Genomic DNA, 24,077 nt, shown 5'->3' with positions numbered 1-24,077 from the left:
CATAAACATGGTGACTTAAAACAGCAGAAAGGAACTTCTCACACTAGGAATCCAGGGCTCAGTTTATGGCCATACCACTCCAAGTACACCGGATCTTGTCTGATCTTGGAAGCTAAGCAGGGTCGGGCCTGCTTAGTACTTGGAGGGGAGGAGTCCCATTTGAGAGACTAGGAGCCTCATCACAGCCAGGGTCAGTGGCAGAGCCAGGACCTGACCTCAGGCAGCCTGGCAGGAGCACTGGCTCGGGAGGGCAGGCTCAGCAGTGAGGGTCCCTGGGCTCTGTCTTGCCCCCACGACGGCCTCCCCTTCTTGATTTCTGTCCTGCTGCTTAACCCCTCACTGCCGCAGATTCTTCCTCTGTAAACCTGGGATGACGAGCCTCACTTGTAGTGCTATAACGAGGAATAAGTGTGTCATACAGGTAACACATGAAGCCATTTGCGTAAGGCCCTGGGAAAGTGTCTGGCGCAGGGGCGTGGCCTCAGTGAAGCTCAGCTGTTAGGACCCACAGATATCACTGAGCAGCTCGCAGACGCACGCAGCTCCTGGCATTGCGCAGTCGTCAGCATTTGAGCAGGACAGTTTACCATCAACGCGTCACCAGTGTTGTCTTCAGAGGGTTGTGGCTTTAGGTTATAGTCGTCCTTGCTTTTCTTTCTTTCTTTACCTCCCTCCCTCCCTTCCTTCCTTTTTCCCCTCCCTCCCTCCCTTCCTTCTTACCTTCCTTTCTCCTTCTCTCTCTCTCTCTCTCTCTTTCTCTTTCTTCCTTCTTAGTTTAGTTTCCTCATGAGCACTTTCCTTATTGTGGTTGTGTGTTTCACTGGAACATTAGTAGACAGGCTTATCTAAATCTTTTGCTTAGTGAACTTGGCCATGGTCTGCCTCATCTTGAGACCTTCCACTGAGCATGGGCAGTGGTGGGGCCACTGTGTCGCCTGGCTCTGCTTGCATCCCCGTTGCAAAAACACTTGCTCTGTTTTGAGCTTTACATCGAACTACAACACACACTGAGTACACACGAGTGGGCACCGCTCGATGGATTCTTTTATTTTTTTAAATTTTATTTTAGCGTATTATGGGGATACAAGTGTTAAGGTTACTTATATTGCCCATGCCCCTCTCCCCCCTCGAGTAAGTGCTCGGTGGATTCTCATAGCCCACCATGCAGTCAGCATCGGATGAAGAAGCGGAACATTGCAGGCGCCCTGGAGCCTCACTGGGACTCCGCCTGGCGACTGCCCCGCACGGAGGGGCAACCGCCGGGCTGACTTCCACCCCAGAGCTTCGTGTGCCTGTTTCGGACTTTCTGTAAGTGGAATCGCACGGTGTGCGCTGTTTGGTGCCCAGCTTCTTTCACTCGACAGTGTAGCTGGACGTTCACCTGTTGTTTTGTGGGGTGGTAGACCCCTCTCTCGTTATTGCTATATATTATTCTACAATATCGCATTGTTTTATACTTTATCAGTTCTGTGGTTGATAAGTATGAGGGTCTGAATGTTTGTGTCTCCCCCAAATTTATATGCTCCAATCCTAACCCCCAAGGTGGTGGCATGAGGAGGTAGGGCCTTTGGGGAGGTGACTAGGTTATGTCCCCAAATGCATGGGACTGGTGCCCTCACGCGACAGGCGCTTTCCCCAGCGAGCTGCCCTGGCGCCGTATATCACTGTACATTCCAAGCTGTGATGGTTTTACTATGTATGTGTTTCCCCCCCACCCCGCAGAATTAAGGCCGCGGCAGGTGTGAAGATAACGGCGGTGAGGATCAGCAGCGAGGACCAGTGGGCGGTGCAGGAAGAAATAGACAACGGCAGCACCCAGACGACGGCCAGCCTCACCTGCATGGGCCATCGCCCCGACACGCAGAGCAGGTGAGTGCAGAGGCCCCCAGGGGCCTCCACTTGGCAGTGGAGGGTCGGCAGTGGCTGCCGGAGCTGATAGCAAAACAACGCGTGGATAAACAAAGGGCCGCCTCTCCGCCTAATGGGAAACGTGCTCCTTTCAGCTCATCAGCACCGCTCGGGCACACGGCCTCTGAATGGCTCCATTACAGGGCTGTGCCGCCGTGCGAGGCTTTTATCCCCGATGCCTGTGTACACAAATGACCTAATTAGGTTGGCAGTCTCAAAAATTGCCCGAGTTGACATTTGTCACAGTGCAGAGTTTGATAACCACATTTAAAATTTTTATTGTTATTATTATTATTGTTATTGTTTGCAGTGAAGTGCTGAAGAACAGAATGGGGGGAAATAGAAATGATTTAAGAGGCAAGGGGAAAATGTACTTTTTAATGAGCAAACCAAGGGTAGCGATTGCTGTGGGGTAATCGTCCCTTAGAGCTTAAACGCAGTCGTTTTGCTGATATCGCACCTGGGAGCTGGCGCACGGCTTCAGAATCTCAAGCGGCGTTGCAGGCAGCCTGTCTTCTCCGGCTCAGACCCCAGCCTTGGGGGTGACGGGGCTGAACTCACCTGGGAGTCAGAGGGAGGTCATTGCCAGCCATCTCTCCTCCTACATGCAGCAGGTGGAGAGAGCTCTCCCCTCCACCCCCCGCCGCAGCAGCCTTCTCCACGCAGCCCCTGGCCTCTACTTTCTCCCCCGCTTCTTGAACACGCATCTCCTACGGGGTTGCTCGGCTGATCGGGCTCGCGAGTGTGGCTGGACTTGCAGCCGCCTGCGTTAAAACCCCCGGGCTCCTGCTTCAGCCCAAGGGGCTTGGCAGACGAGCCCCTTTCGAGCCTGTTACTTGTCACCGTATTTTGTCGCATCCTGCTCTCTTTGCTTTCTTCTCTAGTCTCTGAAGTCTTCGAGGTCCATAGCGTTAGGTGTGGAGGAGGCTCCCATGAGTGAGTGGGGGCAGGGGTGGGCGAGGGGAGCATGAGAATGGAAGACCCTTTCCTGTGGAGCTGTCGGCGAGTGCTGTCCCCTCCTGGGTGACCTCGGCCAACCTCAGGTGGAGGTTGCCTGCCTTTGAGGATCTCTTTTGGAGGGAGAGAAGTGACCCAGGTTGTGTGGTCAAAAGCCTTCTCTTGGGAATCATTGACCAAGTCACCCGGGTGCCTTTCACTCCACACTCAGTGCTGTGGACACCGTTCTTACACCCATGAGAGTTTTCGGTTTTCAGCTTCACCTGACCCCTGGTTTCCCTGGAAACCTGTATCTGCCTGCTGAATGCTCCCAAATCCTGAGTTGTTAATGTTTTGGGAGAGCCTAGGAGTTTGACATTTGCTGAGGGGCTTTCAGCGTGAGTTATAGAATATCCCCTAAAAGTGGCTGCCACAGTAGGCTTTCCTCATCTCACAGAGCAAGAGGTCGAGAGGGGGCTGGATCTGTGGCGGTTAATCCAGCAGTACAGCTGTGTTGCCCAGGGGTTTCCTGTCTTTCCACTCCGTTATGCCCAGTGCACGGGCTGTCACCCTCCAGCTTGTTTCCTCATGGTCACAAGGTGGCTGCAGGCATCACAGACTCACCAAGCTATATCTAAAGACTGGAAAAGAGGGAACTTTTTCTCTTTGTGTGTATTTTTTTTTTAACCAGGGAAGGAAGCCTTTCCAACAATATCCATGGAAATTGTCTTTTTAGATCTCATCAATAAGCAGTGGGTTCAATGCTTTTGCCCAAGAGGCAAGAAAGTGAATATTTGATATTATTTTCAGGCTTTGTAGTGGGAGGTGGTCTCTGCTGCTGGGGAATGAGGATGGCAGGATGGGCACTGGGTGGTCAGCTGGCAGTGTTTGCCACACTCTTCGGAGGTGGTATCTGTCACAGGTTGTAGCTTGATTCTCTGCTTTGCACAGGGGCCCTGAGTGTTTATGTCCCTAGTGGAAGACGACCTCTTGGTTGCTTGGCTTCTCAGGTGGCTTTGCCCAGTGGATGCCATTAGGTGCTGTATAGTCATGTTCCCCATGCAGGTGGAGATGCTCAGGGGTGGACTGGTCCAGAAAAGCTGGGCCGGGTGCTCAGGCAGCATCCTTAGCAGCCTGCCTCCCTGTCTCTCTCTGGGTTGGCTTTTTCTCTGCCAGGCTCTGCCCTCCTGGAGGCACGGTGGCCCTGTGGCAGCTCCCAGTGTCCATCTGCTGACTTGGCCACTTAGGGAGAAAGCTGCTCTCCCCAGAGATGCCAGCATAAGTCCCACGGCTGGTCAGCACTGGCTGTTTGGTGTGACTTGGGTCGTGTACCTCACCCTGAACCAATCACCATGGCCAGCCCTGGAGCCAGGGGTGTGATCAGGCCCCACAAAGGGCTTGGGTTCTAGGTGGGCAGAGGGTGCTGATGGGGACAGGAGCTGGAGTGGGCTGCTCCCGTCACTGTAGTCTCCTGGGTCCTGATTTTGTGCTAGAGCAGTCAGAATGGGATTCTGGTAGCACAGTGGTTCTACGTCCCTAGAAACCATTGTCTGGGTATACAATGGTAGCATCCACGGTCCATGCAGAGGAAATTAATTTTGTCAAAATATTTGACTGACCAAGTGTTAATGTTTTAAATTAAAAGAGCAGCGCAGGCCGTGGTTATCGCTTTTGGTTTTGTGAGAATCGGTTCTGCGTTCTCTTTGGAAGAGATAAAAAAAGTTACAGGAGAACAAAGTAAAGTAGTTACATAAGGAGAGTTACATAATTATCAGACAAGCTCACGCCCAGTGTCCTCTTTCTCCTTCTCTTTCTTCACGTTTAGCGTCTGACCTCCCCTGGGCCCTAAGAAGGGCAGGGATTGTCACTCTGGCATGACAATATACGCTTGTCTAATCGCCGTCTACAATCCATTCCATCGTCTAAATAAATAATTGCTTCTTTTTATACTTTTTTGTTGAAATTGTAATATCAAATGAGGTGTGAAATACAGGCTCATGGGCCGTGTTTGCCAGCCAACAAAGGGAATATATGAATATCTCCCCAGCAAAACGTCCAGCAGAAAACTGTAATCTCCGAATTGTGACAGCCTAGAGTGGAATAGAGTTTTTAATAGAATATAATGTACAAACTGCCTGAAATTCTGTGATAAGAATTAAAAATGTGTTGCAAGGGAAGACCTGATGTACTTGGTTAGAAAGCACTAAAGGTCTTAATTTGAAATATTTTAATGAACACTCATTGTGAGGAAATGTGAGCAATAGAGATGAGAACCACAAGATAAAGAGTGGTGTTGCCAAAATAGCAGAGAAGAGATTAGAAAAATAAGCACATTTGGAAGTGTTCAGAACAGATAACACTGAACCGAGGGAAATGCAAGGTAGAGGATGGACTGTTTGCACGGAAACGACGCTCACGACCAGGTAGCTTGAGACGAGGGAGGTTGTTCCTATCTGACTGTTGGGACCAAACCTCAGAGAAAACAAGCTGTGGCTTTTTATGTGGTCAGAAACCACGATACAGAGCCCACTTTGATCTGAAAATTGGAATAGAGGCTGAGCAAAGCTCATAGGGTAGAGAAGCAGAAGGCCTGAAATAGATTTCTTCAAAGAGATGGGCACACCCACAGTCTTGTAACCCAACTCAAGGTAAAGTCAAGTTCCAAACCTAATGTTCATCGTGAAGGGCTGCCATGTTTGAAAATCCAGAATTACCCTTGCAGGAGTTTTTCTTTGCCTACTCTAATCCAGAAAAATATCTAATATTATAACTAACGGAGCGGAGGGAGAGGGCAACCTTTTCATTAACTTGACTAACACATTGCTGTTTGTGCAACTTAACAGTTGACCAGGAATCTTCTTCTCAGGGGCTCCTGTGTCTATATGTTAAGATGAATTTGTATTGCTTTTCTCTTAAAAGAAAACAGAGCCACACCCAGTGGAGTGCAGGGAGGTTGATTTGTTTTAATTAAGGCTAGAAAGTGAGAACAGAGTTCTATAAGAAATGAAGGTCTCCTCCCCCACCCTCTAAAAAGAATCAGACAAAAAGAAAAAAGAAATACTTTAAAACAATCTGCGTCTTTTTCTAACCAGTGGGAAACTCTTTGTGAATTTATGCTGCTGGCCAGTTTCAGTGAGTATAATTGAAGGCTTCCAACTTCACAGGTAATAAATAGAAGGTTCAGTTGTAGACAATTTAGAAAACATAACTGAGTGAAGGGAAAGGATAAAATTTACCCCCAAACCTATGATTCAAAGCTAATAGATGTTAATATTTCAGTGGGTGTATTTGCATGTGTGTATTCACATGTATGTTCAGAAATATGTTATTTCTGTCCATATTAGGCTTATTTACTTAGCTTTGAAAGCTGCTGTTTTCAGTAACAATGCAGAATAAATATATAGTAACATCTTTTCATGTTACTGAATATTTAACTACGACAATAATGATCAACCCTTTTGAAAAATCAGTAAAAGTGGTTGTCCCTCTTTAGAAAAATGCAAATATTCACACATAAACAAATTTCCCCAACAACTTCAAGATTTGTGGAGTCCTTTCAATGAACCTGTAATTTTAATATAAATTTTAACATATAATATTCTGTTGATATTCCAGAGATATTTTCTATTCATTCATCATGTTTATTTTTTTTCTCTCTTTTAGACATTGCCACTATCCATTTTTATGAGGTTTCATCTTTTTCCTTTACAACATTCCTTTTAAATACTTTTTTTTTTCTTTTTAAACATAAAAGGTCTGTTGATATCTGTGTAGATAAATCTTTAGGAGAGAATGCTAGAAATGAATTGGTGGTTCAAAAGACATGATGATTTTTTAAAAAAATTTTGATGCTTTTGTGAAATTTTCCTTCCTCTTTGACCCAGTATTGATATGTTATTGCCAGCTAATGTCTGCAGAATGCGCTGAGGTTCATGCTGTGTGGTGGGTTTTGATAAATGAGTAATGAGATGTGCCTCCCCGTACAGTGACATCCAGAATGGCGTCACTGCCCCCAAACTCCCTGCACCGCACCTGTCTTTCTCTCTCTCCCTTTCCCTGAACTCCTGGCAACTACTGAAATTCTTCTTGCTGTCTCCCTAGTTTTGCCTTTTCCAGAATGCCACAGAGTTGGAATCTCAGGCAGTATGCAGTCTTTTCAGATTGGCTTCTTTCACTTGACAACGTATATTTATTTAAGTTTCCTCGATGTCTTTTCTAGGCCAGATGGCTCGTTTCTTTCTATCACTGAATAATATCCGATTGTCTAAATGTGCCACAGTGTATATCCATTCAGTTACTCAAGGACATCGTGGCTGCTTCCAAGTTTTGGCAATTGCGAATAATGCTGCTATAAACATTCATATGTTGGTTTTTGTGCAGTTGTAAGTTTTCAACTCACTTGGGTAAATACCAAGGAGTGCAATTGCTGGAGAGCATGGTAAGAGTATGTTTAGTTTTGTAAGAACCCGCCAGACTCTCTTCCAAGGTGCCTATACTGTTTTGCATTCCCACCAGCAATGAAGGAAACTCCCTGTTTCTCCACATCCTCGCCAGCATTTGGTGTTGTCAGTGTTTTGGATTTTAGCCATTCTAACAGGTGTGTGGTGGTGTCTCATTGTTGTTTTAGTTTGCAACTCCCTAATGACACATGATGTTGAGCGTCTTTTCAATATGCGTATTTTCCATCTGTCTATCGTCTTTGCTTAGATGTCTGTTCAGATCTTTTGCCCATTTTTAGTTTTTTTTATTGTTGATTTTAAGAGTTCTTTGTCTATTTTAGATGCCAGTCCTTTGTTAGTTATATGTTTTGCAAATATTTTCTCCCAGTCTGTGGCTTATATTTTCATTCTCGTAATTAAATACACATTCTGAGTAGTGATACCATCTCTGTAATATGTTCATAGGTTTCGAGTAACTATGTTTAGATGACTAAGAAGTTCTTCTAATTCTCAAGATGCCTGGTTCAGAGTGGAAAAATCCATATTTGGGCATTTTGGCTTGGTTGGTTAAAAAAAAAAAATATATATATATATGTATATTTTCCTACTTTAAGCCCTTGAGTCTTCCTGCTGGCTTAGTTGGGTCACACTTCATGTCCCTGGCAGGGTGCAGGCTCATACAGCTCTTTCCTCTGATGTCCATGTGGTCACCTCCAGGTCTCTCTGGCTGGATCTCTCCCCACAAATCCATCCAGCTGCCAGAGTAATCTTCTTAAAACAGCTTTCACCATGACCTAGTGGCCCTGTTGCCTGTTTCAGAGATTCTAAACAATTGGCTTGATTTCACAGTCCTTTTTAGAATCAAGATTCTCTCTTGAGATATTCTCCAATTCTAGCGTATGAGTCAGATGCTGAGATAGTGAACTCAGACAGTAGGCAGTGCTCTGCACAGTTACAGGACAAGAGACCAAGACAATGGAACAAAGAGGACACAATGGGTTCTGTATGGAGAGAATCTAAGAAGGCTTCTCGGAGGAGGTGTCATTTGAAGTGGTCCTTAAAGCATGAGTAGGAGTTTAAATGTGTTTAGAAATGCACATTTTGGGGTAGATGACCTATGAAGCCATTCTTTGTGTCATATTAACACTATATTGTATTAGTTTTCTGAAATGTTCTTTATTGCAAGAAATTGAGGAGCAGGTAACCTTTGATGATGGGGCTGGATCGTCTTAGAGTATGGGAGGGTATATTTGAATGGGGGCCACTTTGAGGGGTCTACTCAAAAGCGCCAGTGTGGGAGGAGTTTTCGGGGGTGATTAGAAGCAGATCCTCCTAAATGTGGCACTAATCGAGCACCTATTGTGTGCCAGACCCTGTTCTATATATTATCCCCTTTAATTAACAAAGTATCCCTTTGTTAATAAAAGGTAGCGCCTTAGTCCCATTATAGATGGGGAAACTGAGACTCAGAGATGTTGAGGGCCCACAGTCACGTAGCTATGACTGGCAGACCTGGGATTTGAACCTAGATTTCAAGACTCCAGAGTAGTGTCTGGCGCAGAGTAGTCACTCAACAGAGAGATGCCCGAATGTTCTAAACCGAACACTCTTTTCTCAGCACCAGAGTAACCGAGAAGAGAAGCAGCTGGGGCCAAAGAGGAACTTTGCCAAAGGTCAGCACTTTGGTGGGATTTTGGTGGCCTCCCCAAATTCTTGATTGAAGTGACACTGTTTGAGGTTACAGGAAGCAAGGCCTTAATCACCACGTTGCTAGTTTCATGCATTGTGGATCCTTTGTGAGCTAGAAATACAGCATAGTTTCTCTTGGAGACTCCAAGTGTCATTTAGATTCCAACATGCCCTTTCTTACTGAGTGCAGATTTTACTTCTACTGTAGGATTTAGCTTTTGTAAATCCCTTATGCAGGCAGGAATCAAACCAGAGGGAATTGGAGTCCTTCTTTCCAGAGGTCTGCCAGCATGGTGATTTTACATCAGATTTCTGATGGGCGGTTGAAGAAACCAACTGAGGGTAACTTGCAAAGTAGATGCTCAAGTAGAGTCTTTATTTGATATTTTATGTTGGTGTTTGTCAGAAACCCTGGCCTCTCCATGAAATCATTTTATTCTTATGTCGATATTTTGATGCATTTATTGATTTTGTTGATTTATTTATTATCTTGACATTTATTGTCATTCTGTCACTGTTGTTATGACATTGTAAGTCATATTATTATGACTGTTAAGATGACGTAATATATTATGAAGTCGTCATTATATATGTCATCATGGAGCTTTCCTCAGGGCTGCTGCAAGCCTGTGACACAAGCAGTAGAATGAACCTCTGAGGGGTTGTCCCCGCCCCCCACCTTCCTTCCCCTCGGTTTCCCGAAGAAAATTCTGTGATCTGAAAGTATTCATTGAACTCAGCCTGCCTCCACCTGGCACCAATTCACGCACCCTGCCTTCACCCCTAGATAAAAGGTGGTGTGCTCCTTCTGTGTCTTTTGAAAGGACGTTTGATTTGATTTCATCCCAGCTCCGTTGCCAGCGGCCCGTGTCGCTTTTCACGGGTAGAGACACACGTGGCGCCACATAAAGTGGCCGGAGCAGTTTGCAGGCCGTGGCTGCGCAGGCTGAGGGTGTTTGCGGGAGTGATACTCGGCCCTCTACCCCAGAGATATCCCTCTGTCTGACCAAATGATCCACTTTAAAAAAATTAATAGACTTTATTTTTCAGAACAGTTTTAGATTTACAAAAGAAATTGAGCATAGAGTACCGGGACTTCTCATCTGAGCTTCCCACCCACTCCACACGCAGTTTCCTCTATTATTAACATCGTACATTAGCATGGTGCATTGGGCCCATTAATGGACCGACACTAATATGTCAGCGTTAACTGAGGTCCAGACTGTATTCGGATTTCCTTCGTTTTTACCTCATGTCCTTTTTCTGTTCCAGGATCCCACGGTTACGTTCATTCCTCACGTCTCATTAGGCTCCTCTTGGCTGTGACAGTTTCTCATATTTCCCTTGTTTTTGGTGACCTTGACGGTTTTGATGATCGCTGGTCAGGTGTTTTGTAGGATGCTCCTGTACTGAAACTTGCCTGGCTTTTTAACTTGACTAAGCTGATGTTATGGGTCTCCGGGAGGTACGCCACACAGGTTAGGTGCCATTGTCATCATGTCACATTGAGGGGACTTACCCCCAACATGATTTATGACCGTGACCTTGATCGCCTGGCCGCGGTCGTGCTGCAGGGTCTCTCCACTGAGACGTGAGAGAGGAGAGTCCCCCCAGAGCCCCGGAGGCGGCCGGCCCTGGTGTGGCCAGGGGTCAGCTCTGGGACTGGTGTGGAGTGAGTGAGGGGTGCAGGGTGACCGGGTCGGCTTAGTGGCAGAGGGCTGCATTATGTGGGGCTTCATAGACTTTGGAAAGACTTTGGGTTTTATTCGACGTGGGATGGGCAGCTACTGTGGGGTTTTGAGGGAAGTGATGTGATCTACTTTGCATTTTTAAAACGTCTGCTGGCTGCTGCCTGGAGCCTGGGAGACCAGGTGGGGGCTGTTGCTGTCAACCATGATGCACCTGGAGCTAACGTGCTTTCTGCTGTTGTCTTAGTGTGATCAGGGGGGTCCCCTTCATGTTAACGACGACACGATGAAAATAGCTATATGCTAATAAAATAAATGGTAAAAAGGCAGAGAAACAAATGGTCTGGCTAACTGTGCTCTGGTGGAAAGGCGCCAGCCCACTGGGGAGGGTTTATGGAAGGCTCTGAGCAGGGCAAGGGTGGCAGCGTCAGTGAGGAGTCTGGGATAACTGCTCGGGGATCGCAGCGAGCTGTGTGTTTGGGAGCATCTTGCTTTCTGTGGATGTCCTTGGTACAAACAATCAAGGTCCCTGTGTGTCCTGCCACCTCTCCTCTTCCACCCGATACTCTTGCCATGGGCAGGACTAGGGGCAGGCCGTGCTCAGTCCTCCAGGGCGGGGGCCCTGGGGCAGTGGCGGCAGCCTGTGCCGTGAGGGAGCACCATGCCCTTTGTGCCACCAGGTGTGTGGAGGGATTATGGGCTATGGTGGGTAGACGGGGAGCCAGTGACCCGCGAGTTGGACAATGGGGTGTTTGGCTTGCGTCGCAAACCATGATCCAGAAAGCTCTTGGTGCGTGGACGGCCATCAGTCATGCAGTTCTAGGGCTTACAGTCTGAAGCCTTGGGACCGAGATCTGGGCTCTGTTCCGGATCCCTCTGGTGTCCACCTCTTTCTCTGAGCCTCGATTTCTCCATGTGTGATCGGGGGCCACATCTTTGAACATCTCTGGGGTCCCTTTCCTGTGCTAGGGAGACAGCTCTGACCCCGTGGCGTGCATCACGGCCGCTCTGCTCGTGTGGTGCCCAGGGGCTGGGTGGGGCGTGACAGGGGGTTCATTTTGTATGAGCTGTTTGGGGGATTACTTTTGCAAATCCTGCGCATGAGAGCAAGGTGCAGCCTCTGTGGCCAGCCAGGCTGGCTACAGCCCGGGCGTTCAATCAGGCACATCTGTGGCTTTATTCTAATCAGAACATAACCCCTGTAATCACCCAAGCTCAGGAGCGACTGGAACCTGGAGAAGGCTTTCTTCTGTTGGAAGGCAACAGTGGATGGGCCAAGGGAGTTGCTTGAATCTGTGCGTTTGTTGTATTGTTAGGATGTGGCCTGCGATGCCCTGGGCTTGCTGCCCCGTCACGGGATGGGCCCATTGTTCGAGAGCTTTCCCTGTGCCAGTTGGGAGCTCAGAGGCATTTCTGGAATTTCATTTCTGACATGTCAACTTTCTTGCTTAAGCAGTGCATTAAAAAGCACAGAAACTGCCAAGCGTTGGTTTCAGCCACTGGCCCGGGGCACGTCCCTTTAGAGGACAGACGGTGGTGGCATCAGCCGGCCAGCGTTTGGCATCTGTGGATGTGATGCTGGGTGTCAGGCGAGGTGCTCGTGTCCTGGCACTGACTTCGCTCAGATTAATCTTCTATGTAAGAATGATTTCCCTTCCCCCATCTGTGTTTTGGTTCCACAGACACACTTTGTAGCTCATTTGGTCCACAAGCAGTTGACGAAAGCACTTTGGCGTGAAAAGTCAGTTCGGCCAAGGGAAGTGTGAGCTAGAAGGAGGCCTTCCCTGGAGTGCTGGCGGCTTATTTTAAGTTGGTAACGGGGTGGACGCTTTACAGCTAAGAATGTCACCTGCTCCACCCTGCTCGTGGCAACTCCTGCCGGGTAGCTTCTGAGTCAGCCCCCGCAGCCAGTGTCTTAGGAGTGTGTTTATGTTAAAATTTTCAATAACTGCTGGGTCACAGGACCTCGTTCTGTTATCCTCTTGCTGTATAATGTTCCATCACATAGATGTCCCATAATTTAATTTTTCGTTCTTCTGTCGATGGATGAATATTATTATTATTATTATTTTTTTTTTTTTGAGACAGGGTCTCACTTTGTTGCCCAGGCTAGAGTGAGTGCCGTGGCATCAGCCTAGCTCACAGCAACCTCAAACTCCTGGGCTCAAGCGATCCTACTGCCTCAGCCTCCCAAGTAGCTGGGACTACAAGGCATGCGCCACCATGCCCGGCTAGTTTTTTCTGTATATATTAGTTGGCCAATTAATTTCTTTCTATTTATACTAGAGACGGGGTCTCGCTCCTGCTCAGGCTGGTTTCGAACTCCTGACCTTGAGCAATCCGCCCGCCTCGGCCTCCTAGAGAGCTAGGATTACAGGCGTGAGCCACCGCGCCCGGCCAATGGATGAATATTATTAAAATTTTTTTCTTTTATAGATCTTAGTGGCTGTTCTTGTACATGAAATCTTAAATATTTGTACTAGTTCTTCTGGGATAGTGGTTTTTAAACTGGGGATTACTACCTTGCTGTAATTAATGAATGAATCATGGCAAACTTACAAAAAGGGAAATTGAATGGATTAGCACCGAATAGAAAATGTCAGAGTCCATGGCATGTAATAAGGAAAGGCATTATTACATGAAACTTTAGTTATCCCGTATGTGTGTGCGTTTTCTGGTTGCCGTGCAAACTCTTTTTCTTTCTGTGGGAAAATATGTGATGCTGACGCTACAGTCTGTTACCTGGCAGTGGAGTTGCTGTGTCCTCAGCTATACTCACCTTCAATTTTCTATAAGTTGCCACATTGATCCCCAAAGTGGTTGCACCAATTGACAAGTTGTGTTTAAGGCTATATTTCTTAACTTTTTGGAGATGAGAGGATTTTTCTAGCAACTAGCCCTTGTATATCTTATTTTTTGGGTCGGTGTTCTTCCAGCTTGATTTTATCGCTATGCTGTTGGTGTTTTGTCAGAGACACACGTGTGGCATTTAATTTCTCTGCTGTCAAGAGGCAGAATTAAGTTATTCCTCCTTTTAAAAGGATGATTTAAGTAGGAAATAATGAATGCAAAATGCTGTAGTTAAATATTGGCAGATAGCTGATGGATCAGGTATCACTTGGATCTTGCTACAAAGGGGAAGAAAGTGACATTTAATCCTTTTCAACAAATAAAACAGTGATGATGAATTCAATGCATTTTGATGCTGAGTGACTCATTAGGGTCTGTGATTTGTTTTCCAGTTAATAAATGAGCTAGTACAGGGGTGGGGAGCCTTTTCAGGTTGGAAGGTCTGTAATCAAATAAGGCCTGTAATCAAATAATCACTAATTTTGCTGTAATCAAATAAGGCCACATCTAAGAAATTTCAATTAGATATACTTAAAAATGTACACTATTTGGTAAAAATATAATTACTACGTATATAATCATTTCAAAAATGAAAGCTGTTAATTTTAAAGTTAGCTCACCTTTTAATGCCTTTTTTGTGTCTGCTTTTCATTGGAAAGCATTTGAATATTTATTTGGCCACAGCATGGAGATCCACAGTTTCAGTCGATCCTCTAGATGGGTATCAGCCATTTGTGACCTTAAGGGTGTCTTGATTTGGGTTAGGTAGGAAAATGCAGATTTGCAGCAATAAGTGGTTGAAAAGCAAGGAAGTGTTTTTGGCATGTTGCCAAAGGTGTGGGTATTTTACTGCAGTTTTCCATATTTCAATTGGATCTTTCTTAGCATCAAACAAGGACTCTAAAATGTCATCTACTGTGAGCTCAATCAATTCCATCTGTAGTTCTTTAGGTGCCTTGGTGATATTAACTAGGTGAGGCTGAAATGCTAATTTGATTCTCAAAGTTAGTGAACCATTTGTTATATTCTCCAACTAAAGTTCTGTAACAGCTGCATATTCTTCAAATGATTCACATACATCATCCTTCTCATCAATGATCTTTGCTAACTGGGGAAAATGTTCATTTGAAATTTCCTCTCGAAGAAGTGTTTTGAAAAAAGATAGCTTGTTTTTTTCTAAATTTGTATGGATTTTTTTTTTTTTGCCACATATCATATATAGACTTAGTTTTACCTTGCAAAGAAATATTCAAGTCATTTTGATTTGGCATGATATCACACAGAAATGCTGCATTCCTAGAGAAGTCTTCTTTCAATAATTTGCATTGCTGATTCTGTTCTTCATAAAATTTAACTATCTTTTCTTGCAGAGGTAAAATTTTGGCTAACACCTGTGCTTGTGACAGCCAATGCACTTTAGAATGATATGGCAAATCCACACTGAATACCTCATCCTTAAACTTCAGCATGTTATAAAACTGATGATGACATTTGCACTACTATAGTTAACAATACTTACAACTTGTTGAGAAATGCAACTTAAAATAGTAGCTTTTGCACAGAGATTTTGCTGATGCAAGATACAATAAGAAATAAGAGCAACTGGATCTGTTATACTTTTTTAAAAAATCTGTGCAATAAACTCTTCATGTTTTCCTGTTATGGAAGGTGCACCGTCTGTACATACACTCACTAAATTTACCAAATTCAGTCCAACTTCATGATATTTATCTTGAAAATTGTTGAAGATATCTATTCCCTGTGTTATGTTTGCAAGAGTGCCCAAAGTGAGTAACTCTTCAAAGCAAAGAAGAACTTCTGTTATGACCTGAATGAAATATACAACTTGCAGTGAGTCAGTAGTATCGGGATCTAAGCAGCCTACATCTTAGACAATGCATTCTTTTACAAATTCTGTTAAGACCTCACTGAATGGCTTCCCTTTTTTTCTGAGTACATTGGCTACTTTATAAGTTGCTTCAGTGGCATTGTTTCCAGGTCTTATTGCTGCTTGAAAGAATTGTCTTTGCTTTTGCTTTTTGTCTTTTAATTTCTGCAGTACAACTTTTTGTGCCTCTCCCTCTAATTTAAAATAGTTGTGGTCCTTATTAGTATTATAATGCTTATGAGCATTGAATTTCTTTAATGTTGATATTGCGGTATCGCAAAGCAAGCAAATCATCTTATCTTTAGGGGAAACAGGATAATATTGCAATTCCAAATTCTCATTAAAAAAAAATCTGTTTTCTTCCTTTAGCATTCTCTTGGTCTTCTTTGATATGATGAGCTGTTAAACAGACAAAATTAAAGAATGCTGTCAAGCTGTTCAGCTATTTACAAATTATACTTCCAACAGAAACACAGTGCACCATTGTCAAAAGCTGATAATAGCTGGTGTACTCAACCTCCATAAACTCTCACCAACCAGCCTTGTGTGGTAGCAGCAGCCAATCAGGCGGGGAAAGTTAAAACTAAACCATGAGCATAGCAGCCGTCAATTTAGCACTTATGGTTTACTAATGTTCTAATTGTGCCGGTCAATCTGGGAGGATTATTTTGTTGAAACTTCTTTTATTCTTTGGTATTTTTTAATACATTCATTTTAAAAATAAAAAAAAACATAAAAGATGAACAAAACTGTATTAATAAAAATAAATGGATTTTTTTTCTATAAAATTTGGATTCAGACAAAAGGCTGCACTTAAGGACCCCGAAGTCCACATGTGGCCTTCAGGCTACAGGCTCCCCATCCCTGAGCTAGTACCTTGGGTCATGAAACTAGTACCTTCATTAAACAGTTGCAAAGCAAAGCAGTCTTTGCTTTCAAGAGCACACCAGGTCTCCTGGACTGTTTAAACACATGAACTATTGCTACTTAGCATTGGTTCAGTTGGAATCTTGTATATGCAGGTGGCAAATCAGTAGCCAATATACCTATTTTGTTTGTTTTGCTGAATGTTTTTTTCCCCTTCAATTTTTGCCAAAATAAAAAATATCAGGAGATTTGACTAAAAGTATACATTTCAGGTATCTCTGGAAAAGCTGGAAACCCTGGCAACATTGAATGGGGTCAACATTGAATGTTCACAGCTGCTGGAGCCGATGTGGCCGCCCAGTTTATCAGGGGCCCCAGCTTTCTCAGCCACTGCAGTCCCCTCCACTCCCTACTGTGCCCCAAAACTGGGGTTGGGCATTCCTCAACTTTGAAATGCAAAATTTTGTATCTACCCAGTAGGGTTGTTATGGGAGTAAATGATTTTATTTATGTGGAGTGCTTGCAACATTATCTGGCGCAGAATAAATGACCTGCAAATATTGACTGAATTACCATTATTAGTATCCATGTCTGTATCAAAGTGGAGAGGGGGAGGGGAGATGGACAAACAGAGTGATGTGTTGCAAGATAAATGAGAATGCATATTTCTTTGTAACAATGAAGAATATCCCTGTATTATTATATGCAAACAAAAGTTTCCATGTTGAAAGAAACAATGTAAAACACCCATTGTAAATAAATCTTTGCACCTCTGTGGTAAATACACAGAACCGATAAAAGAGCTTAGATTTTCAACAGGGTTTTTTCCTCCCCAATGCAAAGAAAGCATGTCTTGCTTGGAAAGCACCTGTGTGTTAGACCTGTGCTGGTCTCACTCCCTGAAGGTGTCTGCTGCCCCCGCCCCCAGGCATCCGAGGCCCTCCCGCCCCATTGGCTTGTGTCAGAAGCAGCCCAGCGTGATGTGGGAAGAACTTACCCAGATCCAGAGGAAAGGGGGCTTTTTTAGAGGCTGGTGTGGCCTGGGATTTGCAGGCAGCGAGCTGGAATCAGTGGTAGCTCTTCCATCTCTGATCAGTTGTGTGAATTTAGTCAGATAACAGACTCTCTCTTCTGTAAAATGGGGGTTTCGTTGCAGGCTCACCAAGGAGATTAAATGAAGTAAAAAATAAAAAGCAACCCAGCCTTTGCGAATGTTCCTTTTGATGGTTTATTCCCTTCAGCAGATATGCACCCTGAAGACTTACATCCAAATGCAGTATTTCTGAAAGATTTTTTTCCCTCTAAAACTTTTTTTTAAAGCCAAAAATACACCATTAGGTGAATGAAAATGGATCCTTCAAGAGAATTTCAAGGTACATCCTGTTTTTCTCCCCAGAAACTCCTTTGGATTCCACTTTTACCTGTTTCAAAGGCAACAACAAGCAAAGCAACAGCTTTGCCAGAGGCCGAGGCCATGATTTATTGAGGAGCAGAAAAGACAGGAGAGGTTTAGAAGGTGTTCAGGAGAGAAAATTGCTGTGAAATCTGGTGTCCACGTGCTGTGACTGCCTTTGGGAAAATAGAGACAGGAAATGTCTGAAACACAGAAGCAGCAGATAGTTTAAATTTCATGTCGGCCAGCGATCATAGGATTGGGAATTGGAAGATTGCTTATGAACTGGGAGACGTTTTGTGATTTGTTTGAATCTGCTAGAGGGAGGTAAATACATTAAAACGGCCATCTTTGGAGTCAGAGCTGAGCTTAAATCCATGCCTTGTCATTTACTGGCTGGGAGACCTCAGACAGGCAGCCCAGCCCAGTGCCTCGGCTCCTCATCTGTGACGGGGGAGGGACGACACCTGCTCTGCATTTTGCTGTGGGGATTAAGTGAGATGATTCACACGAAGTGTTTAGTACAGAGCCTGCGGACAGAGTGAGCCCTTAGTAAATGACCTCCTCAAAAAAGACGAGATGTTCTGTTCAGGACAATGACATGTCTGACAAGAGACTCCATCGCCCTGAGCCAAGACCAGGGGAGATGTGCTTTTCCGCGGCGCCTGTGAGTCACGTGTGAGATAATAGTCTATCTTGTAAGTGCAGTTGACTTTCAGACACTGGGGAATGCGTGTCTTTGTACGACACCTCTGGAGACTTATTTTGCTGAGTGGGCTACATGAAGCAGATCGGGGGGTCAAGGTTGACCCCTGGTCTCTTGTGAACCACTCTCAGACACTGGCCACTCCCTCTGAGTTGTGAGAAAGTGGCCAAGTGATGGATGTGGTTCTCCAGTTTCTCCTTATTCCTGGGTGCATTCTGATTTTCACACATAATTATGACTCTCTCTTCTGCTCAGCATCTCAAATCGTGGGAGAACTTCCTTGTGAGAGTCACACTGAGAACAAGGATCTCTGGACAGCACCTCAGAGAGCTGTGTCTGCCTTGGACGATGCGGCCTGAGATGCTTCTATTATTTTTCTTCTTGAAGGTAGAGAGTGGCCCTCCGTGAGTCATCCTTGCTTGCACACAGCAGGAGACCCCAGTTGTGCGGTGGAGGGCTGTTCCTTGTGGCTCGAGAGAAGACCACCGTTGTCAGCTGTCACGGGGAGAAGAGGGCTGGTTGTAATTTTTAGGTCTGTGAGTGAAACATCTGAGGCTTTCCCTGGCTGGAAACTTCATTTGGTGAAGGGAGGCATTATGGGATGGCCTTTTTCTCTGTGAACCCCAGTGGGGCCAGGGGACTTCTTGAGGATGCTGGGGGTGGGGAGGGGTGTTGCTGATTTGGTCTCTTCTGTGATGTGTGTCAGTCCCTCAAAGACACTTAAGTGGCAGTTCTGGGATCTCCGCTGGGAAGGATTGACTGGATTCCCTGCTTGAAGAGGGTTTTATCTTGAAGAGGGTTTTTATTGGGTAACAATCATTGCTGTGGGATTTGTTTTCAGTCTGTGTTCTTGGTAACAGTTCCTTCTTAAGATGGAAAATGAATTTATCTTAAATTGAAGTGGAAACATTATAATTAAACATTTAGGACCCAAACAGATTTATAGCTATGGTGGATACAGTTTTTGTCAGTGTCAATAGATGCCAATGAAGCTCTCAATATCCCATTGAAACTGCAAGAAAAATGTTATTTTGTTTTTTAAAAAAATCTTTTAACAATGGTAGTCTTTGTTTTCTCTGGTGGCTTAGTGACAATAAAATAGAAGGCAGTCTTGCACCGTGAAATTGAGCCGAATTGGGAAGGGCAGGGCTGATGGAAGTGTGTTTTTTTTCCTGTGGTAATTTATTAAAGTTGCCTTCACAGTGGTTGGGAAACATTGTATCTATTTGGGGTGTCTGCTGGGTTGAGGGTAGTGTCATTTATTAACTATCAATCCTCTCCTCCTTTCTCATAAAGATGAAGTTAGGTCATTGCTCTCATCTGCATACAAAAGAGCTGGAATCTATAACGGGATAAAACACTCTTAAATATTGGAAAGACATCACACTTTTAAAATTCATGCTTTGTAGTTTGCATGGTACATTCTTCTTTATTTTACTCTTTTAAAAAAAGTAATGCAAGGTCATTGTTTAAAATATTAAAAAACATAAAGTATAAATAACCACTGTTAATTTTTTTTTTTAGTTTTACTTAGTGCTCTTATTCTCTGAATTTTTTACATTCTGTTTAAACAGTTTTCTCTCCTGCTTTTTTGGGGGCTTAATCTTTTATCACAGGCGTTTACAAATGTAATTGCAAACTTTTGGTAAAGCTTTCAATAGCTCTCCGCTATTTCTTCATATGAATGTTATATAATTAACTTCCCTAATGGTGCCAGCCAGTTAGGTGGTTTCTAAATATTTTGCTGTTCTCAATAATGTTTGAATCTTTCCCTTTTAGATTATTTCCTTAGATACATCCCCAGAAGTAATGGTACTGGGTTTTGATACTTTTAAGGCTGATTACATGCTTTGGAATGCTGCTTCCCAGGAAGTATCAGTTAATTCTTGTGATGGTCAGTTTCATGTGTTGACAGCCCTCAGTCTGCAATCAGACTCTAATCTAGGTGTCGCTGTGGGGCACACCGTGGATGTGACTCGTGTTCATAATCAGCTGACTTTCAGTGAGGGAGATTATTTTATCCTGGATGGTCTGGTGGGACTGGCACACTCAATTAAAAGGTCTTAAGAGCAGAACTGAGGTTCCCCAGAGGAAGCAGAAATTCCACGTGTGGGTGGAAGCTTCATCTCCTGCCCAAGAATTTCCAGCGTGCTGCCTGCCCCGTTGATCTTGGACTTGCCCGGCCAGCCCCCACAATCACATCAGCCAGTTCCTGGCAATAAATCCCTTGACATATATCTCCCCTGCGGGTTCTGTGTCTCGGGCTGAGCCCTGACTGATAGGCTACTCCAACAAGTGTATGACCTAACTAATTAATTAGCATATTAACATTTTTGCTTATTTGGTAAGTGTAAAATATATTCAACTATTTTCTGAATTTATTTTCTCTCACGGGACCAAAAAACTTTCACATGTTTCTCGATCATTTGTGCTGCCACTTTTGGTGTTTTTTTCACATCTTTGGTTGTGGAGCCCCGTGGCTGAGGAGGCAGGCACTGCATCTGTATCCTGGCTCTGCCCCTCACTGGTGATGTCACCTTTACCCAATGATGTCACCCTCACTGCCTCAGTTTCTCCATTTGTCAAATGGCAACAATAAAAGTACTTAGCCTTGCCAGCTACAAATGTGTTTCTTCTCAGCCCCACACTCAGCCTTCAGCGCTTGCTCTGAGATAAGGGGGCTGAAGTCTCAGCCTTCCTCCTTCGCGATGAACGTGACGCTAAGCCCTGTCAGTAGAGGTCGCTGGAGGAACACCGCAGGAGGAGGGGGTCTTCATCTGGAGAGCTGCTCTTTTCCCTTCTTTTTCCTGCCAACGTTTGGCTGCAGTGGCGGGTGAGGAGGACGTCCGGCGTCCCTCACTCCACCCCAGCTGGGAACCCCGAGTGTGTGACCGGGCAAGCTCACAGTCCTGGCCAGGCCTGGGGCCATCCTGCCGAGGCTCCCAAGGTGCACCCCAGGCCCCGTGCAGCGCTGCTAGCTGGTGCACTCCTGGCACCCTCTGTGGGTCCTGCTGGCCTGCACCTGGGAGAGTGGGCTCCTCTGGCCTTCAGCGTCTTAATATTTTCTCATTGGTTTTTACGAGCTATTTCTCTATCGAGGATGTGGACTTAAAATAGAATTTTAGAAAGGCAATATACTAAAATGCCCTACAGAATATCCAGTTAGAAGACCTGACTTAATGTTCGTTGAGAGTTAACTAGGTGTAACTAATAGCTTTAGAGTAAAAGAAACTTGGATTTTAATTCTGGTTCTGTCATTTGCTAACTTTGAGAAAATCCTTTAGTCTCTTCTGGCATCTTGTTTCTCATTTTAAAAAAGCAAACAAAAATAAATATCTTTTAAAGTTGCTGGGAAGATTACAGGAGACAAAGGGTAATAAAGCATCTAGGGCAGTTTTTCCTACATAGTAGGCATTCAATATTGTCTCTTTTCCCTCCCCAATTCAGAGTTATTCACTTTCACAGATATTGAAGTAGCTCATTGGCATTTTTAACAACCGTAGGAAGCCACTAAGGTAGGTATTCTTTTATCAAGTTTTACAGATGAAATAAAACCAAGGCACAAAGTCATTGAACTATTTAGCATCACACAGCGAGCTAGCAGCAAAGAAAGAACCAGAGTGTTGCATCTGGGATTTGATTTGACTCTACTTAATAACTAATAAGTTTCCCTGTACTCTGTGGATCTCTGGTGAATTAAATGTTTCATCACTTTGAAGTGACCCTCTTTATCTCTGTTTGTGCTTTTCATCTTAAAATCTACTTTGATATTGCTATTTTATACCAGTTTTCTTTTGGTTACTATTTACATGTCATATATTAAATATTTTTTCAAACTTTAAATTTCAACATGTGTTTCATAGATTTTGGATGTGTCTCTTGTGTTTTTATTTTGATTTTTTTTTGCCAGTCTGTCAATCTTTTGTCTATTGATTGGCATATTTTGTCCATTTACATTTAATGCAATTACTAATATATTTGTGTTTTAACCTATGAACTTACTATGAGTTTTCCCTTGATTGTTCCTGTTCTATATTTATTTCTTGCTTTCTTTTGTATTGATTAAGGGAAAGGATGGAATAATAAAGAAATTCTCAACTAGCTTCAAAGTTATACACTGTTTTATTATTCTTTTAGAGGCTGCCCTAGAGAATTCAACGTGTCACTTTTATTTATCAAAGTCTAATATTATTTGATGCCTATACTATATTTCTAAATAATTCCTTATAATATGTTAATTTTATTTATCATGCTAATTATATGCCATTATTATTGTGTGGGTTAATACTCTTTCTTTATAAATGACAACATGACATTATTAGTGTTATTTTATGTAGTCAACATTCAGTTATATTATCTATGTATTTGTTCCTCCTTTTGCTCTTTTTTTCTTCCTGTATCCTTAATCTTCTGAGTTCACTTTCCTTCTGCCTTCTTAGGTATTCTACTTAATAGTTCTGCTATAGGTAAATGGTATCCATTTTTGTTTTTCTGAAATGCCTTTATTTCATTTTTATTCTGGAAGAATATTTTCCCTGTAATAGAGATCTAAGTTGACAGTTATTTTCTTTCAGTACTTTGAATATATCATTATATTGTCTTCTGGCTTACATTGTGTCTGTTGAGAAGTTACTGTCAGTCTAACTATTTTTACTTTCAAGGTAATCTTTCTTCTTTCTGTGGCTGCTTTTTTAAAAATAAAAAAAATTTTGAGGTATGATTTGGATACAGTAAAACATATCCATTTTAATGTACATTTTGATGAGTTTTGACAAATCCATTCACCCAGCTAATCATCACCACACTCTAGATGCAGAATGTTGCCTTGATTATCTGAAGGTTTCTTTGTGCTTTATCCCAAACTTTCTTACACCTGTTCCCAGACAACCACTGACTTGCTTTTTCTTTCTATGTCTTGGATGGGTTTTTCCTAGAGTTTAATATAGATGAAAAGACGTGTGTGGTGACATCTTTTGCTCAGCATAATGCTTCGAGATTCATCCATGCTGTTGTGTATATCGATACTCAATGTACCTATCCCAATAATGTTCCATTGCATAGATGTACTTCATAATCTATTGGCCTGTCTATGGAGATTTAGGTGGTTTCTAGTTGCAAGCTATTGTGATGAATAAAGCTGCCATGAACATTCATATACAAATATTTGTTTCTGGGCATGTGTTTACATTTCATTTGAATAAATACCCAGGAGTGGGATAAACATTTAATTTCATAAGAAACTGCCAATTTTTTTCAAGGTGATTATATCATTTCATGCTTCTTACAGTCAACATTTGATATTATCAGTTTTCAATTCTAGTAGGTATATAGGGCCATCTTATTATGGTTTCATTTACATTTCAAAAATAAGTAAATATTTTGAGCATCTTTTTCTGTGCTTATTTGGCATTCATGTATCTTCTTTATGGAAATATATGTTTAAATCTTTTGCCCATTTAAAAAAAATCAGGTTGATTGTTTAATAAGAGTTGATTTTATATTGTGGATACCAGTCCTTTATTAAATATATATTTTACAAACATTCTCTCCTAGTCTGTGGCTTTTTAAAAATTTTGTCAGTGCCTTTTAGGAGCAAAAGTTTTATATCTCGATGAAATCCAGTTTATCAATTTTTAATTTTATGGTTTATCATTTTTATATCCTAATCTTTATCCTACCTGAGATCACAAAGATTTTGTACTATATTTCCTTA

The 24,077-nt window shown here is 43.3% G+C and overlaps 2 protein-coding genes across 3 annotated transcripts in view; one reads left to right on the top strand and one right to left on the bottom strand.

Annotated features, from left to right (window-relative positions):
* Positions 1 to 24,077, top strand: part of TMEM132B (transmembrane protein 132B) — a 309,468-nt gene that overhangs the window by 173,419 nt on the left and 111,972 nt on the right. For both annotated transcript variants that reach the window (XM_075996440.1, XM_012782143.3), the window contains exon 3: positions 1,723 to 1,869. In XM_075996440.1, coding sequence (XP_075852555.1) covers positions 1,723 to 1,869 — 147 coding nt within the window. The remainder of the gene's footprint in view (positions 1 to 1,722; positions 1,870 to 24,077) is intronic.
* The window catches only part of UBC (ubiquitin C), a 423,461-nt gene that overhangs the window by 348,984 nt on the left and 50,400 nt on the right, over positions 1 to 24,077 (bottom strand). The window lies entirely within an intron of this gene.

Source organism: Microcebus murinus, chromosome 22 (assembly GCF_040939455.1).
Source record: "Microcebus murinus isolate Inina chromosome 22, M.murinus_Inina_mat1.0, whole genome shotgun sequence".
NCBI classification, from domain to species: Eukaryota; Metazoa; Chordata; class Mammalia; order Primates; family Cheirogaleidae; genus Microcebus; species Microcebus murinus.
This window is presented reverse-complemented; position numbering and strand designations above follow the sequence as displayed.